This window comes from Phocoena phocoena, chromosome 3 (assembly GCF_963924675.1).
Source record: "Phocoena phocoena chromosome 3, mPhoPho1.1, whole genome shotgun sequence".
Classification (NCBI taxonomy): domain Eukaryota; kingdom Metazoa; phylum Chordata; class Mammalia; order Artiodactyla; family Phocoenidae; genus Phocoena; species Phocoena phocoena.
This window is the reverse complement of record NC_089221.1, coordinates 83,991,472-84,009,271: the sequence shown is the minus strand read 5'-3', so window position 1 is coordinate 84,009,271 and position 17,800 is coordinate 83,991,472. Positions and strand designations below refer to the sequence as shown.

The window sequence follows — 17,800 nt, the reverse complement described above, 5'->3', positions numbered from 1 at the left end:
CTGAAACCCTGAGTACTTTCAGCCATACAAGGTGACCCCAATTCCAAAATTTGGGCTCCCCAAATTCCAGCCCATCTCCATGAAGAATTGACTTTCTTTCCTTAGTTGGAGGCAGAACTCCTCATGGACTTATTTCTCTGTGTGCTGCGTACCTCCCTGCACTCTTTGCCCTGCTTCCAACACTCCCTTAAGGGCTATGGTCAGGGAAAAAAGGCTCAAAGTCTCTAACCAGGAGAGGCGGCAGCATCGTGGAGAAAGCTCACAGGCAGAGGACAGAGCAAAGGCAGGAGTTGGTGGGGAGAGAAATAGGCAAGAAGGGAAGAAAAATCTGATGAGACCGTTAGAAAGCCAACAAATTAGACTGTAATTTCCATAAGGATGAGGGACAGTCCCTAGTCAGTTTTGCATCCCCTGTGCCTAGGACAGTGTCTGATGTGGAGCTGACATGCTGTAAGGGTGTGCTGAATAAGTGGAAGGCCTTTCATGAGGGTTATTAAAATCCCTCAGAGACTGGATAAGATCTATCAGGAACAAATGTTGAAAAAAGGTGAGAGGCTGATCTACTTTTAGAATTAAATGTATTAGACTGAACCGTATAAAACTGTAGTTTTCTAAATAAAACATGATTGAACAATGGCAGTTTCATATGGTTCGACCTGGGTCCCTGTCTTCCCAACACACGCCTGTAAACTCAGTATCCTGGTAACAGTGCCACCCACGCGTGCTCACAGCAAACAGGAGACACCAAACCTTCTCGACTCCCCGGCCACTCCTCCTCCAGTGTGGGTTGATTACCAACATTCCTGCTACCTGCCCCCAGGCCCCATGTGTTCCTGATACTCTGTGTATTTATCACTGCACTTACCACCCTCTCTTAATACCTTTATGTGTCATTTCTTTTTTATGTGTCATCTATTCTCTGAGCTCCATTTATTTATTCAGTCATTTTCCCAATGACTAATTATCAAACCCCTAGTGCCAGGAACTGTTATTTGTGCTGGGGATATATCAGTAAACAAGTAAACATACAAGATTCTTGCTCTTTTGAAGTTTCCATCTAACTCCATGAAGATAATGACTACATTTACTTATCTTTGCCTCTGCGTAACACATACCCATACCCATAACAAGGGCTCCATAGCAGTCCCTTTTGGGAAGAGTTAGCTGTATTTTTGCAGAGCTTTACTGATTGCAGATGAAAAGCCAAAGAAAGTCCTAGAAAAATTCCCTTTCACAAATTATTAAATTAAATCCTCTGGTTTTGTTTCTGTGTCAGGGCTTTGCCATGGGCACTGAATCCCTGCCATGGTTGCCTTGGCCTGAAATACGATCAGATGCACTGTTTCTTGATCAAATGCTTCCTTCCACCCTGGTCCATGGACGCCTTCCCAAGCATAGCTGTAACCTCCTGCCTTAGGACCTGGGGACCCAGCTAAGGGTCTGTTCCTGACAGGTGAGGATCACAAGTCGGATTATTTGTTTATTTATGTGGATACCTTGAAAGGGTCCTATAATATGATAATGATTTGATAAAATACTGACACCAGTATTGGACCCTCCCTTGTTTGGTTAGGGAAGGCTGATGGCCTAAATTATGACTATTTAAAAACTATCAAATGGTTTCTTATAGAAATAGTTGGTTTCCTGAGAGAGCTGAGGTTTAAGACAAGTATCTTTTATGACTTCTTATGACATTTATTACTTTATTACCAATGATTATTCCTAATAATTATTGGTGGTATTAATTGAGCACTTACTAAGTGCCAGGTACTGTGATAAATGCTTTATGTACATTATTTCATTTAATCGTTACACAACCTTGTGAGTATTTTATCCCCACTTTATAGATGAAGTGGCTTAGAGAGATTAAGTAACTTGCCCAAGGTCATGTAGCTAGGAGCTAGAGCCAGGACTAGGGAAAAATACTACTTCTAAAAAACTGACCCAGGCATTTTGAGGACTGGGCCTGTTTCTAACAGAAGGGATCTCCTCCTTCCTGACCCTTCAGCTAATTTGTACTGACTCTACTTATCTACGCAGTTTCATATGGAGACATTAAATGGGTTTAAGCCAACGCTAAAAGGTAATAATAAAGGTTATACTTTAATCTAACTATCCAAATTTTGAAGCTCCAGATATATTTTCCACTGTGATACTAACTATAGACAATATTTGGAACATAGACAATGTTGAAAAAGGTAGAGAACACAAGAAAAAAAACAACAACACTGAAAAACATCACAACCAAACTTTGAGGATAATCAGGCCAAACATTCTTTCGAAGGTCAGGTTCCAAGTTCAAGGGGCTCATTTTACTTGCCTCCAAAGGCCCTTGATTTTTTCCACCGAATAAATAAGGCAATGGCCAGCAGGACAACCACCGGAATAACCAGGAGGGTTGTAATGAGAATCACGGGCACTCCCGAGCCTGGCTCTTTGATCAGTTTCTGTTTCTCCTGCATCTTCTGCAATTCTGAGGAGGCGGGTTTGTTCTCCATTTTGGTTTCAACAACTGCCTCGGATTCTTCAGGGAAAGAAGAGTTTACAATATTCAACTAACTCAAAGACTCCAAAACCCTCCCACCCGCCCCTACCCAGTCAAATTAACAGCTGCTCATGAAGAACTTGTTGAGCTCAATGCATGTGGGGTTCATATTTCAATATCTGCATCTACCAAGCTGGCAATTGTGACTAGCAAATTCCCAGTGAATGATTTTTCACCTCTAAATTGGGTTTCTTTGGTTCTGCTCTTTGTTCCCTCTTTAACTATAATTCCACAAAAGATATATCCTACTCTTGCATTTTTTCAAAGTTAAAATGGACAGGCAGCATGGTGTAGGGGACAGAACTGGCATGCACGGTGGAGTCAGATGAATCTGGGCTCAAATCCCAGTTCTCTTACATAGTCAGCGTGTGTAACTTTGGGCAAGTTACTTAAGTGATCTGGGCCTTGGAAACCTCCTCTGTATAACTGTAATGATGATAACAACCTCCTTCATGAAATTATTGAGGATAAATGTTTATCATAAAAAAGGTGCTTAGTAAGTATTTGTTTCCTTGTGTCTTCAGTTTATGAACCTCTTTCATGTTCAATGAATTATTAGTACCACACATGCATAGTTGCACATATTAATTCTAGAATTAAGAAATGGAAAAAGGAACTGTGTCCTTTCCAGGTTCTTTTCTACCATTCCCAGCAAGTTGTAAGTGCACACAGATGCACTGTATGTCCATTTGTTGTTGATGAAAATAACTTACACAACTATTCTGTGATACTGGCAGATACTGGGTAGATACCAGGCCTAAAGTACTGCTTGGGAAATTGATACAATAAAACCATATAAGCAGCTGCAGGAATCTTAATAACTACTGACTTGAAAATGAGGTTGAACCTTGAGGCATTCTTGCCCCCAAGAAGCACATATATGTGTTTGTACAAGAACCCTGCGTGTGAAGGCTGGAAGTCACAACCATGTTTGCCAAAAGGCTCACAAGGTTTCTGAACTTCAACTTCTTGGTGTGCCCTCTGCCCTATGATACAGAGTGCATCATATGGCCCCATGGAAATTTTGACAAAATGGCAGGGATAAGTGGTTTAACGTGATCAGGAAAATCTTTGGTTAATATTTAATATGTATGGACACAGCTTAGTAGCTTGCTGGACACTTCTCCAAGGAAGCATTTCTTAAATTGCTTAAGGCATTGTAAACACAATTTATGATACACACAATTGGGAGGTCCCAGGTTTTTGCCTCAATGTTCTGAGCCAGCCTCCTTCCCAGTCTCAGTTAAATCTATCAAGCACGTACTCTGTTTCAGGAATTGTTCTCATTTAATCATCACACCAAGCCTATGAGTGGGCACTATTATTACCACCATTTTACAGATGGCCTCACAGTCTTCATTTCCTTCCCTGTACTGTGATTAAGGGGAGACCATTATTTCCCTTCCTTTATCCACTGAAGTGGATCTTGAAACTTCAGTGGGAAAGAAGGAAGGGGATTGGTTCATAGATCTAAATGGTTCAAATTTAATCTTTCTAAGTCTCAGTTTCCAAGAGGAATATGAATGTCATTCTTACTCTTCCTGACCACTAGCTGTTTTGTCTTTTTCTTCACTGTCGTAGAAAAGGTATACAAATTGTTCTATATTTAAGCCTGTTCTATATTTAAGCAAAAAATAACAATAAAGAGATGATAGGATTAAAAAATATAGGCCAAAGATATAGATTGGTAGTCAAGAACTTGTTGCCTTGGAAGAAGGGTTTATTTCTATTTGAAAGTGACTATAATCAGAGTAATTACATAGCACTTCCTACCTGTCATTCAGTGGTTTACCTATACCTAAGACATTGGCTGTACCAGTTCATATCTAGTTTCATCGATAAGGCAGAGCTAGGATCAGGCTCCAATAAAAGGAAAGAAGAACTATGAAGTAGGTGACAGACTAACAGAATCATTTTACCATTCACAGTAAGTGTGCTGAGAATGAGGTAATGAACTTGCTAAGATACGCACACTGCACTGCACTTTAGAAATTCTTATTTCCACATCCCTTCTGTACGCTGAGTGCCATCTACTAAAAATAGTTGAACTTTCTAACTTTTGGAACCAGCTGAAGTATGTTTAGATTTTAAACGATGCTCTACATTTTAAAGAAAGAGGATAAAAAATTTTAATTTCCCAATATAAAAGAAAAAATTGTTGCTCTTCTTAGAAGCCGTTATAAGTGGAGTAAAAAGCCTAAAAAATCATTATCACTTAAGAGACTAAGAATTCCATTCAAAGCGTAAAGAACAATCTAAATTCTGTCACTTTTACTCTTTATCCTAAATTCTTTAATTAAAACCCCCAGTAATTTAGAGCATCCCTGATGAAGATGGAATGGAGAAGCTCTAAGATTAGCCAGGACCTGGGGCTTCTGGAAGGTGGGGGTACCCCATGTGACATTCTCCTATATAAGAGGCCAGATGTATTCAATCTGCAACAAAATATGTCTTCAAACAAGCTTTCTTGGAATCTCTAGAGATACCTGGAAATAAAAAGAATTTTGAAAGCTGATGTATAGGAAGTTTTTTCCTTCTTCTTTAAAGCAATGCATTTAGAAAGGGAGGCTAGGTGCACTCCTGTGTGAGCTCACACACACAAGAACGTGCATGTCTCTCCCCCCTTGACAGAAGGGGAGAAGCCCAGAGACCACCTGGAGTAACCGGGACAGGAAAGGACATTCTTAATACAGCAACATAGCAATTATGACCCAGTCCATCACAGATGGAACTGAAGGCTGAAGGTTGTAGACGGCATACTGGCAAGTAGCATGTTAGAAGACATGAAAAGTACATATAGCACCAATGAGATTACAGGCATACTTTGGAGCTATTGCGGGTTCAGTTCTGGACCAACTCAATAAAGCAAATATTGCAATTAAGCGAGTCACATAAATGTTTTTGTTCGCCAGTGCATATAAAAGTTATCTTTACACTATACTGTAGTCTATTAAGGGTGCAACAGCATTGTCTTAAAAAAACAATGTATACACTTTAATTAAAAAATAGTTTCTTGCTAAAAATGCTAACCATTATCTGAGCCTTCAGCGAGTTCATAGTAGTAACATCAAAGATGGCGATCGCAGATCACCATAACAAATAATATTGAAAAAGTTTGAAATATTTCAGGAATTTCCAAAATGTGACACAGAGACATGAAGTGAGCAAATGCTGCTGGAAAACGGCGCCGACAGACTTGCTCAATGCAGGGCTGCCATAAAACTTCCATTTGTAAAAAACACAAAGTGCGTATCTACAAACTGCAATAAAACGAGTATTCCTGTACTCATTTTTTGGTTTGTTTGTTAAATGCAATGTGCTTCCCCTACAATGTGTTGCTCTCCATAAGGTCTAAGATGCTAACTGCTAAAAACAGAGAATTTATTTTTATTTTCTTAAGTCTGATTTGCCATCATCATCTTGTACAGTGGGGGTGGGGAAGGGGTGAAGGGCTATGCTTTTGGTGGGACATTGGCATATCTATTTTATCCCTAGTAACTTTTTTTTTTTTAATTTTTATTTATTTATTTATCTGTTTGTGCCGGGTCTTAGTTGCGGAATGCATGTGGGATCCAGTTCCCTGACCAGGGATCGAACCCGGGCCCCCTGCATTGGGAACGCGTAGCCCTGTCCACTGCACCACCAGGGAAGTCCCTATCCCTAGTAACTTTATTCGAAAGTTTCAATCCCTTTCCTAAGTTTCTATCATCACAAATTCTCTTATCCCTGAAACTCCCTGAGAACACAACACTGGTTCTGAAACTCTATTACTGATCGGTTGTGTAACCTTTCACAGTGGGGATGAGTGTCATCAAAGGTTGCTCGAATTTCAAAATTTACAATTACCATGTATCTACAGGGCTGTTAAATCTGGGATGGTGTTTCTCCCTCTCTTTGTAAGAGGTGGTTTAAATTAAGCTTCCAGATTTTGATAAAAGACAAACTCTTGGAGATCCAGAATGATTTATATTCCTTTTTGTAATAAGAAAATAATCTTTTATAAAAAAGTTTAATGAGAGTCATATGGATTCAAAGAGGACTAGAACAAGTTCATTTGGGCTTGGGTATTCCTAACTATTAAAATGGAACTGTCATGACAAGGCATTTCAATTAAATTGACTATTTGAGCTGCTGAGAGGTTTCTCCACCCAACAGACTCAGTGGTGTGCAGGAGAGAGGATGTGGCCAGTGGGTGAGATCAGTGTGGCTGGGCTGTTCACAGCAGGTCAACCAGTATAGTCTCAGAGTTTTGGTGGGATCTATTTAAATAGAAACGGTCTGAGGCCACTTCGAAATCCCAGAGATTTCAGAGTAAACTGCAACCATCCGCAACCTGTAGTTCCTGGAAGAATTTATGGTGAATGAATTGGTGGTATTGATCTCTCCTCAGCAGTACAGTAATAGTGGTTAAGAGCATAGCTTTGGTGCCAGACTGGTTTAAATTCTGGCTCTGCCATTTAATATCTTAGTAGTAATTCTGACCCTCAATTTTCTCACATATGTAAAATGGGGATAATAGCGATTAACACATGACTGGTGTAAGGATTAACCTTAATTCTCTGCATAGTCCATTTTTGTGCTCCATAAATGACAGCTCTTATTAATAACGGTATCTTTTCCAACGTCTTTATTCCAGGGCGAATAGAACTTATCGATAACTCTTTACATAACAATAACAGAAAAATAGCAGATCAGGAACTTCTTCAATATGTGTAGTATGAATGTCACTCAGTAGTGTCACCTGGGTAGAATCTCTACAAATGCTAAACAGTTGCTATTTATTTATTTTATAATATTATCTTACCCCTTTCAACCTTGAGCCGGCTATATTTTCTTATCTGCCTATATAAAATCCCTAAATTGCCTCTTGGTTCTGGCTTCTTTTCCTCTCTTTTCCACCTGCTTTCATGAAAAAGGAAAACAAGTAAGCCTAGGCTTAAGTCTTAATATCTGGGAGAATCATTTGTAAAGCAACTAAGAATTGAATCACTTTGCTACTTAAACATTAGGAACACCTCTAGTGAGTTCTTAACTACACGACAATGTCAAATCCCTGAAAATAGTAGAAAATGTATCAATATAAACTGATCCTAAGAAAGGGAGAAAATAATTTGACTGGGATTCCAAATGAACCCAGTAGTTTTGCCAGTAGCTAAATTCCATCCCCCCATGTCTTACAATACACACCAATGATATAGTACTTATTTCTATATATGAATATGCATGTATGTATATACACACACACACAGAGTCCTTACAGGCTATAAGTCTCTTGAAGTCAGGCAGTTCCATTGCTATAGTGCCTTACACATAGATGGCCCTCAGTAAATGTTGGGGGCTGAATGGTACTAAGATTGGAGCTTAGGGAGCAGCTTATGTTTTCAGGCCCCTATATTATTAACTCTCCAAAGATATTTTTCACTCTAAAGATTAGAGCCCATTAAGGAAGGCCTTTCCCAGCATGCTGGATGTTATTTTTCTACTTGCCTGAGGTTAAAACTTCCAAAAGTGACTGACTGACTTTTTTCCTCTCTGAATGCCTCTGACCCACTTGTTGTAGATTTCTTACATCCCCAATCACTTTTCATCACTTGAAATCAGTGAGTTTGAGCTCATTATTACTATTCCATTTTATCAGAAAAAGCAGTGGCAGCATGTAGGTTTAAAGCCTCAAGTACACAGTAGAAGTTATCGATAATTTACCAGATTATATTATATTTTTAGCCTGATAATATTTAAGTGCAATCAAGAGCCATAAAAGAATTCAACACAAATAGACTTGGGTTTCATAGTCACAAGAGGAATCTGACCAACCTTTGATCTCCTGGACCTCAATGCCAGCCTTTTTAACTGATCGATGTTCCATTTCTGTAACACAGTACAGCAAGGAGAGAGAAAATCAGAATCCCCAAAAAGAATGTTTGAAAACTTAATTTTGATATTAATTGTTCTCAGTAGATAATATTTCTTTAATTCATCAAATACATTAGTATATTAGAAAAGAGTTTGATACAAGTCACTAATGAGGTGCCAGGTCCATGAATCCTGGATAAAATCCTCCTAGGGAAAGCTGAAATAATATTTCCAAGGTCTTCGTATCTAAAATGAGATTTTCCATGTGGAGTTTACAATTCTGTATTATGTCTGAAATATCAAGTAGTTCTGTTTTCATGTGGACATCTTAGACTGACTACTAGTTCTGCCATGTTTATCAGTCTTCTAGTTGACAGATTGATTTGACTAGTTAAATACTACAACATAAATAAATACACAAGACACTTGTTTCGTCTTCTATGGCAGTCCTATTGTTCCCAAGGTACTGTTTTTCCCAGATTTATTATTTGGTTGCATTCTGGACTGTGCAGAAGGCTTTTTCTCTTTCATAGCTGAATGCTATATTGTAGTGATTCTCAATCAGGGGATATTTCAAAACAACTTGGGAAGTCTTTCCAAAATACCCATATTATAACTCTTCTTCTTTCTATAGATCTTGAATGGGGTCTGGCCACGTGTGCTTTGAAAACCTTCTCCAGGTGACTTGGATATGCATCTCTGTTTAGTACCAACAGCTAGGGTGGAATAATGAGCCTTAGGCGGGAATCTTAATGAGTTCAAGTATCATATTCCTATCTGTAAAATGAAGATACTAGTTAGATTTCTGAAGTTTTTCCCATCTTGAAAGGTATTTATCGATCTTTTATTCTGAAAAGCCTGGGTTCAGTCATGCAATTGGGAATTATCCATCTCTCTTTGCTTTCCTGTCTGCCTACACCTTCTGGTTCTTCTTTGAGGAGGCAGGTGGTAGGAGAGGCACACTTGCAGGGGAATGTGCAGCTACTGCTGGAGGGGAATAGTCCATGGGCACCTCTGGACACTCAGCCCTAACTGGGTCCTTATTACAAAACAGCAAAAATTACTCAAAGGACAATTCTGAAGACAACAGTTACCAAATTAACTTGGGCTCCAAGACCTGTACAGTATATGATTAAAGTTTTTGGACTCATGATTTTACTTTTCTTTGTTATACCTTGTATTTTTTCCTTGTTGTAATTTGCATTTTTCCTTATTATAAGTAGTATTTCTTATCTTCATCAAGTCCACAAGTCTTTATTATTTCTCTATTTAAAACTGCTGTTGTAGGTCCTGATACCTCAAATTTATTATCCACAATTCTTTTCCTTAACCTCATCTTCTCCTACTGTTTGGACCCTGCCATATTTTAAAAGCATCTCTGGACATTGAGGTTTGTGGCTTACTAAGCATCTGGTACTGTTCAATTTAGAAAACTTAAGTTTTTAGTATGGTATCGGTGGCTATGTTAGTATACTTTTCAAGAATTAGAAATAGTGCTCAAAGTGCAATTAGAAGTCTCCAAACTATCTGGCCTGATCCTGATAGAGAAACTCTTCTGTCCCCAGACACACTTTTGGAGTTACATGAAAACATAGTTCAGTATTTTGAACAAGCTGAAGTCTAAAGGGAAAATGCAGAGGGCTTCCTGTTTGGGATGATACGTGTCTGACTCAGATGCTGGTCTTCCAAGATGCTCAGCAGCTACTGAGAGCTGAAGAGCCATGTGGGAAGGGATGCCTCAGTCAGGCCCTCTGCTTTGCCAGAGTCATCTCCTCCTTCTGGAACTAAGTTGGAATTAACACTGGCTTTCAATGTAACAGACATTACTTCAGGCATCAAGAATTTCCTGTGGAATATCTGTGGAAATAAGGGGATAACTGCCAGCAGAAAAAAAAAAAAAAGTTTCTTTCCGCTTTTAAAAAAGTTAATCCCTGAAATGACTACCAACAGGTCTTTTAACAACTGCCAGTCATACCTTGATTCCGTACTCTACTCCTAGCAATAAAAAGAGACGGACATGCAAATTTTTTGACATGTTTTTAAGCAATAAAACTGAGGGAAAATGTGGACAACAATGCTGTAAAAGTCATACTTTCAGTTGAGGTGAACTTCCACACGGTATTGGTGTGAGCATCTCCAACATACACGGTCCCGTCTTCGGACGCAGTGATGTCATGAGGCATGTCAAAGTGCTGCCAAAACAAGAAGCACATAGTGCGGTGGTGAGCCTGTACTTGAGTTCTTCATGAAAAGGCAGACAAACACAGTACAGCGCACAAGAAAACCATAAGCATGTTACTCAAACCAGAGAAACAATGATTCCCATCAAAGCAACTCTAGGCCAGAAAGAGTCATCCCTTCATGCACTGGGCACTGCCTCTGCCAGACATAATTCTGTGTGCTGGGAAACACTGAGGCAGCCTCATCACTGACTTTCAAGTCTTTTAAGAAGTGAACAGGGCTTCCCTGGTGGCGCAGTGTTTGAGAGTCCGCCTGCTGATGCAGGGGACACGGGTTCGTGCCCCGGTCCGGGAAGATCCCACATGCCACAGAGCGGCTGGGCCCCGTGAACCATGGCCACTGAGCCTGTGCATCCGGAGCCTGTGCTCCGTAACGAGAGAGGCCACAGCAGTGACAGGCCCGCGTACCGCAAAAAAGAAGTGAACATTTACAAGCAGATTATTTTTTTACACTCTTGATTAGTTGGTGTTCATTATTTACCTAATTATTTATATTTATAAATAATAATAATTTTTTTGCCTTCATATTTCTTCTACCTTTAGTCATTGTCAAATTTGCCTGTTTTAATTTGTACAACTAAAAAGGACCAGGTCTTAATTCTTGTTATTATTCTCATCAAGCTATCATAAGCTTCCTTAAAAAGTACTTTTATATTACTGATAAGAGGAATCATTTCAAAGATTCAGGACATTCAGATTATTTCTGAAATGCATACTAGGCGATAAGCAGTAAGGTCGGGTTTCCTACTCTGAAGCCCAGTGTTGACAATATTTTTGGTCAGCAAAGGAAACAAACTGAGTGTGTCCTTCAGTATTTCCTGGTTTTTGTACTTACTTCAGATACACTGGTGTTTTAATATGTCTTTCTTCATGACACATTTCCATATCAAATCATGCTATCTCAATCATGAGGACACAGGGGAGCCCTTTATGTGAATTTATTGGGGTCACCGAGTTAATTTCTTGAAGAGCAGCCTTAAAATGTGCTGCTTCCATTTCCATCTGTCTACTGAAGATTTCAAGGGTGCCACGTCTTGGCTAGTTGGCAGGATGTGGATGATTTTTTTCATCTTTAAGGCCAGGAGGCCTGCTTGAGTGTACCATTCTCAAAAATATGATCAGTGAGTATGAATAGGAACATTATCCTGACTTACGGGCTTACCAGATAGCATCTATCCACTTTGGTTTGCTGAGTACAAAGGGTGCTAATGAGGCAAACTGCTCTTCTTAGCCCGCTGTAGGAGGGGCAGAATACATGCTCTGGAGAAACTACTGTGCTTTGAAAATCAGCAACAATTTGTCACATTGAAAAGAAAAATGAGACAGCCATGCTGAGGAGGCTCATTCCTTCAAACTATCAAATGAGCTTGACAAATGTGCAGGAGAAGGACAGACAGCCAGAAATCAAAACACTGCCTTGCTGAAATCTCCCAAGCCAGTCGTTAAATGTTCATCTTTATTTTGGGTTCAGCTAATAGGTGGCAACAGAATTGCATATCACAGGGAGTTCTTCCTCTATGCCAAAATATGTTTTAAGAACCTGCTTTGCAAAAGATGTGGTTGTAAAGTACTTCATATTTTCTGATGGGAAAAATATAATAGGTGGAGAAACAAAGGTGAGGGGGTAATGTTTGAACTATTCATTGGTAAGAACTTTGTCATCAGTTCAAGGCTAGAATAACAATCAACCTCTATCTGTGGTTCTCAAACTGATCCAGGGAGACAGGGGTTCAGCTGAAAATATTTTGGGGCCACAGGAGCGGCTGAGGGGCAAGCTTAGTGATGGGACTTTGGGACCTCTATTCCTACTGCAATCACAGGCACTCAACTATAATCTTTTAAATGAATTATTCTACTGCTCTGTGTCATCTGAAACAAAATTATGCTGTAAGATTTAGTGTTAGGTTTTAAGACTTCAGAGTTGGACAGATTTAAAGATCTACTCTAGGCTTTGAAACCTTCTCTTGAGGTACTTCTCCCTAACAAAATAAAAGTGATCAGAGAAAAGAATGATAGCAACTTCCTGGGCATCTGGTGACATAGCCCAGGGCAATTTACCCTCAAAATCTTATATTCTGTCTTAAAAATTCATAAGGAATTTGTGTTCTCCATATCCTATGTTTGCATTAACACAAAATAATGTTTAAACTTACTTCATATTAAGCAAAATCATTCTCTAAGAAGTTGTACCAAGTTATGTTATGGTTTAATATATCCCGTGGCCTCAATATTAAACACATTTTCGAGTCAAAAAGACCTGAGTTTAAGATCCAGGTGTGCTACTTACTGTGTAGCTTTGGATATGTAATTTCACTTGTGTGAACCTTAGGCTCAAACACTGTCAAATACTGTGATTTTAATCTCCATTGTTAAGGTTGGAGAAATAACACGAATCTGGGGTTACTATTCCCTTCTTTCTATCTTTCTTATTTATTTATTTTTTGGTATGGAGTAGTGGGGATTATTCCTTTCCTTTTCCACATGAGCATCTGTGCAGAAGAAAGAAGACAAAAAAACGCCTGCCTGAAGGGTGTATGAAAGCCGATGACACGGACCATAGTCTTTGCTATGATTATGGAAGCAAGAATGTGGGGGGCAATTATGTATCTTTTGCCCTCAGAACTTTTTGACACCATTTGATAGAATCATCTTCTTTATTGTCCTACTGTCTCAGCTTCCCTACATAGAGATAAAGATGGAGATCATACATTCAGACATAAACATTCCTAAAGAATGTAATAGAAGAGGGAGAACTGAAGTATATGAGGAGATAAGTAGTGGGCAGGCACAAACAGCGGTATAGACGCATTATGTAAAACTTGACTTTTGACTTGCAGGAAAAATCACTTCTTACATAGGAGTCAATACACCATATTATTCCCTTCACCCAAACTTAAGCTTTGTGATGATAATCTAATTAAGTGAAAATTCTGAGACATTCATAAACCGGTTTCAGTTTACTGAGTCAACACAGAACACATTTCTATGTTTTGGTGTAATATCAAGTCTTGTTTATTGAAAGGAAAAGCAAATTTCATCTTGGAGTTAGACTCTCTTTTCAAGTTTGCTGTATTGACCCATATATTGTGACTTATTCATTGCTGAATGTCTGATGAATACTGATGTTTAGGCACAAGGCTGTCTGAAATTTTCATTCAGGGCTGCTCTCATTTTTACGAGAGTACGGCTCATTTAGAATCTAGCCTCTAGCTTAGCACTTAGTGTTGATTTCTAGATGCATATTTGAATTAAAAGTTAATATCCTGATTGGCATAGTTCATTATTATTAAAAGAACAATCAAGCAAACACTGTTAATGCAAACTGAAGACCTGAAAGGAAGTATCTCACTTTCTTTATCAATAGATATGAAGAAGCTCAAAGCAGTGAAATAATGAAGATCAGATAATCAGTCAGGATCTGAAACACTACTGAGGTAAAATACCTATTATCAATGTAATGAATTTCTTTCTGAAGGGCTATTATGATTGGATATTTGATTGCTTATTGCTTTACAGGTGAAATACTTCTATGAAAAGTCCTGTTTGTTATGTATCAATAGAAACTCCAAAAAAAAAAAAAAAAAAGAAATTTGTACAGGAATATTTACTTCAGATTCAGTTTGGTTCAACTTGGATCCTGTAAGCTTTGTTAAACTTCAACTGAGGGAAAGGCTGTGTCCTGTTCTGTTTACCATCGTATCCTTAGTATCTAGCATAATGCCTGACACAGAGTAGGTACTTAATTAATAGCTCTAGAATGAATTTTAATAAATCCCAGACTGGCTGTCAGTGTTCTAACATTGGCATTGTAAAGTGTTTTTTCTTAAGCTAGCAAATTTGGTGTCTTAGAGAATACTATAGGAATTTGAGTATGGAAATATGGTTTATCCAGTGGCTTACGACAGCTGCATTTTGATCCATCAAAACTGATAAATCTTTACAAATTTTGACAAATAACTCTTATTTGCAGCATTTTAGCTAAAATCTATGTACCACAAGCACATTCAGGCAGTGTATATGAGCATTCTGATCATTTTGGCAATCATTTTGCAAAGAAAGCAAACTGAGGAGACAGAGGGCTATGGGCACACCGCACCACAGTCACTGTGTTTGTAAAAAGCACTGTTAGAACAAACAGTGGTATACCATTGTGAGGTCAAAACTAGACTTTAGTCTTTTACCTAAACCAAATCTCTAGAACTTGAATACATTCTAAGAAGTGCTATTTTCAAGTCTTGTTGCTCAGTGTAGTCATAGCATAAAAAAAAGCAAACATGATTTCTGTTGAATCTAAGAGAACTATAAAATTATAGTTTAACATATTGTGTTCTTTACTTGGATGAAACCAGGAAAAGACTTACATTTTAGATAATCTAACTACAGTGAATTTAAACCTGCTCTTGTGTGCAAATCAACTAAGAACCTTAGAATTACATACAGTGTTAATTTGCATCTGAAGAAATTCATTGAAGAATAGATAAGGACATTTATTCTAAATAAAACATAGTATACAGCACTCCCATTAACCTCGCTAAGAAAGTAATCACATGTCCTTTAAGTTTTTAAAAACTTATTCAAGTATAAATTGAATTCCAAGATTCATATTTTAGTTTTATTCTCATGAAAACTGATACATAGTTAATGTATGTGAATACCTTGCGCACTGGCTTGAAGACGTCTATAATTTCCCCATTGGAAAAGTTCATCACAAATCCTTGTACAGGTTCTTGGTCCTCAAAGTAAGGCTTCCCATTCACCGCAAAGAGCAAACCTGTGACAACATATCCAGTCAACCTTCCTTTAAAATATGGATAAGATGGGCTTTTCAATACATGTGTGTACATCACACAAACAAGAAATGTAGGGTCAACCTGGTTCCTCCAATTGGCAACAAAAGTAGAAAACAAAATACTTAGCAGATGTCTCTTTCTGAGTAATAAGATAAGGGGCAAACAGGTTAGGAGACTAACTTCCTTGTAATAGAAAAACCAGGAACTGCAAAGCTTGTTCCACTTAGGAAACCAGTAGAAATCAGGAATACATAGATATGGAGGAGATGACATAGGTAGAGGAATAGATACATAGACATCACAGGTATTCTAAATAGGGATGGGAAGAGTCAGGTTATTTAAGGCAATCATTTTGGGGTATCAGATCTTTTAAAAAATATGTAATATCTACTATAGCTACAAGTAGAATCAGAGAAACATATGCAAAGAAAGTGAAGTTACACTGTAGACAGAAGAATGGTCCGATTTTAAACAACTAACACTTGAAAATGTGAGATGCATATTTCAGATTATCAAAGACATTTTTTCCTAATTAAAAAAATTAGACCATCTTTTTAATATTAATTCCATGAATACTCTTTGAAGTAAAATTATATTTCTTAGTATAGTAGTGTTTATCCAAAATAATGGAAACTGTGATGTTTTGGTTAAATAAATACTTCAGATGATTGAATATTATGTTTTAAAGAATTAAAACACTAAAATATACACAGTACTAAACCAGTGTTGAAGGGTTTTTCATCTTTCTTTAAGGATTTCAGGATAGGGGTCTTTAGCACATCATATTAAGAAAAAAAATCAACACTATCAACATCATTTACTATTGTGTAACGTTGTAGAGAGAATTCCAATTATAATACACTTTGTCTTTTGCTGAGATTCTCTTTTTAACCAGATTTCCTCTCATCTTTTCTCCTGATGTTTTTCTCCTCATATTTGATTTATTTTTTTTTTCATTATGAACTGGATCACCCTCTTTGTTAAGTAAATGGTCTTGCCAAATTTATTCTTTAAATATGAGGTGAAAACCAACATGAGATTTATCTTTCATTGACATTATTGAGTCCTTTATTACTTTCTTTTATTACTTATTCCTTAGTGAAGCCTAACTTGTTCCTATTTCAGTCACTTGAGTCCCTTTATTCCATGTCCTAAATAAATTGGGGGCTGCCTCAGAAGACAGTAGCCATACACAACTTTAATAGCATAAGAAATATAAATATTATAGTGATAACCATGTGGTTAATGCAACTTTAATATAGGTATAGATATATTTACTAAATATATTGCAAAAATTGTATATAAATTCTAGAAATATATTTTCAGTTGCTCAGTATTCATGATATAAAGAAATCTTTTGCTAACTTAATTTTTAATATGAATTAAATGTACCTTATTTTGTAAGTTTGGATTATTTTTCTGAGTTTCTTTAAGTCAAGAAATCTATTTTGAAAATGAGAAAAAAATTCCAGATTTCATTGATCATTTCTCCTGACATTTACACATAAGCCTCACTTACGCCACCTATTTATCTTAAAAAAATTGGCTGACACTCTTTAAAAAAATGTGAAGCAGAAGTATTTTGAATACTGGTTTTATCAACATATACCATCTGTTGATGATGTGTGAAGACATAATATTAATCATTTAATAACTAAAGCAAATGACCATAGTTAAGGAAAAATAAAAATCAACGTTTGGGAACCATTTTTTAATCCATCACAAACAGTTGCTAAATCTTTTGGGTTCTTCATTATTTCCGTATAAAGAACAGTGGCACTTGAGTTGAAAATGATTTACAATGCACTAACAGTTTTAAAAATTTTAAGATCTGATATATAAGTCATCTTCAATCCCTTAATAAAAAAATTACAATAAGAGCGTATTAAGATAAGACAAACACTTTTTAAGAATAGAGTGTAGTATGAAAAAACACAAAAAATAAAGATGAAATACCTGGTATATATGAAATAGCAAATACATTTCTTCCAAATGAAGCATGCTTAATCTCTCGCACAAATTCTTTGGTGTCAGTTTTAAAACACTGGATCCGACCGTTTTCCCTGTCTGCCACACATAATTGGCCCAAATGAGGCACTAGGGCCAAACTATGAGGAACACTGAACTGGCCTGGTTTAGGATTGCTCTCAGTAGACTCTACAGAACAAAGAAAAACCTCAGATTTACAATTTGTAAAATCACCCAAAGTCTGACTCTGAAGTTTTATAATTTTCATAATTCATGATAGTAAACCACTAAGTATCTGGAACCAGGGGAAAAAGAAGTTAAAGCACTTAGTATCTCTTACCCACAAACACATTACAGATTTTCTCCCTATTTGGACAAACTTTAAAGTTTTTGGGTAGAAGCAT

The 17,800-nt window shown here is 37.4% G+C and overlaps 1 protein-coding gene across 11 annotated transcripts in view; it reads right to left on the bottom strand.

Annotated features, from left to right (window-relative positions):
• The window catches only part of PAM (peptidylglycine alpha-amidating monooxygenase), a 152,086-nt gene that overhangs the window by 2,115 nt on the left and 132,171 nt on the right, over positions 1-17,800 (bottom strand). For 6 of the 11 annotated variants that reach the window (XM_065874294.1, XM_065874292.1, XM_065874293.1 and 3 more), the window contains 5 exons: positions 17,385-17,585; positions 15,294-15,409; positions 10,491-10,590; positions 8,360-8,413; positions 2,321-2,524 (listed from right to left, as the gene is read on the bottom strand). In XM_065874294.1, the coding sequence (XP_065730366.1) occupies positions 2,321-2,524; positions 8,360-8,413; positions 10,491-10,590; positions 15,294-15,409; positions 17,385-17,585 (675 nt within the window). The remainder of the gene's footprint in view (positions 1-2,320; positions 2,525-8,359; positions 8,414-10,490; positions 10,591-15,293; positions 15,410-17,384; positions 17,586-17,800) is intronic. The other 5 variants (XM_065874295.1, XM_065874296.1, XM_065874297.1 and 2 more) reach the window with 1 other exon arrangement.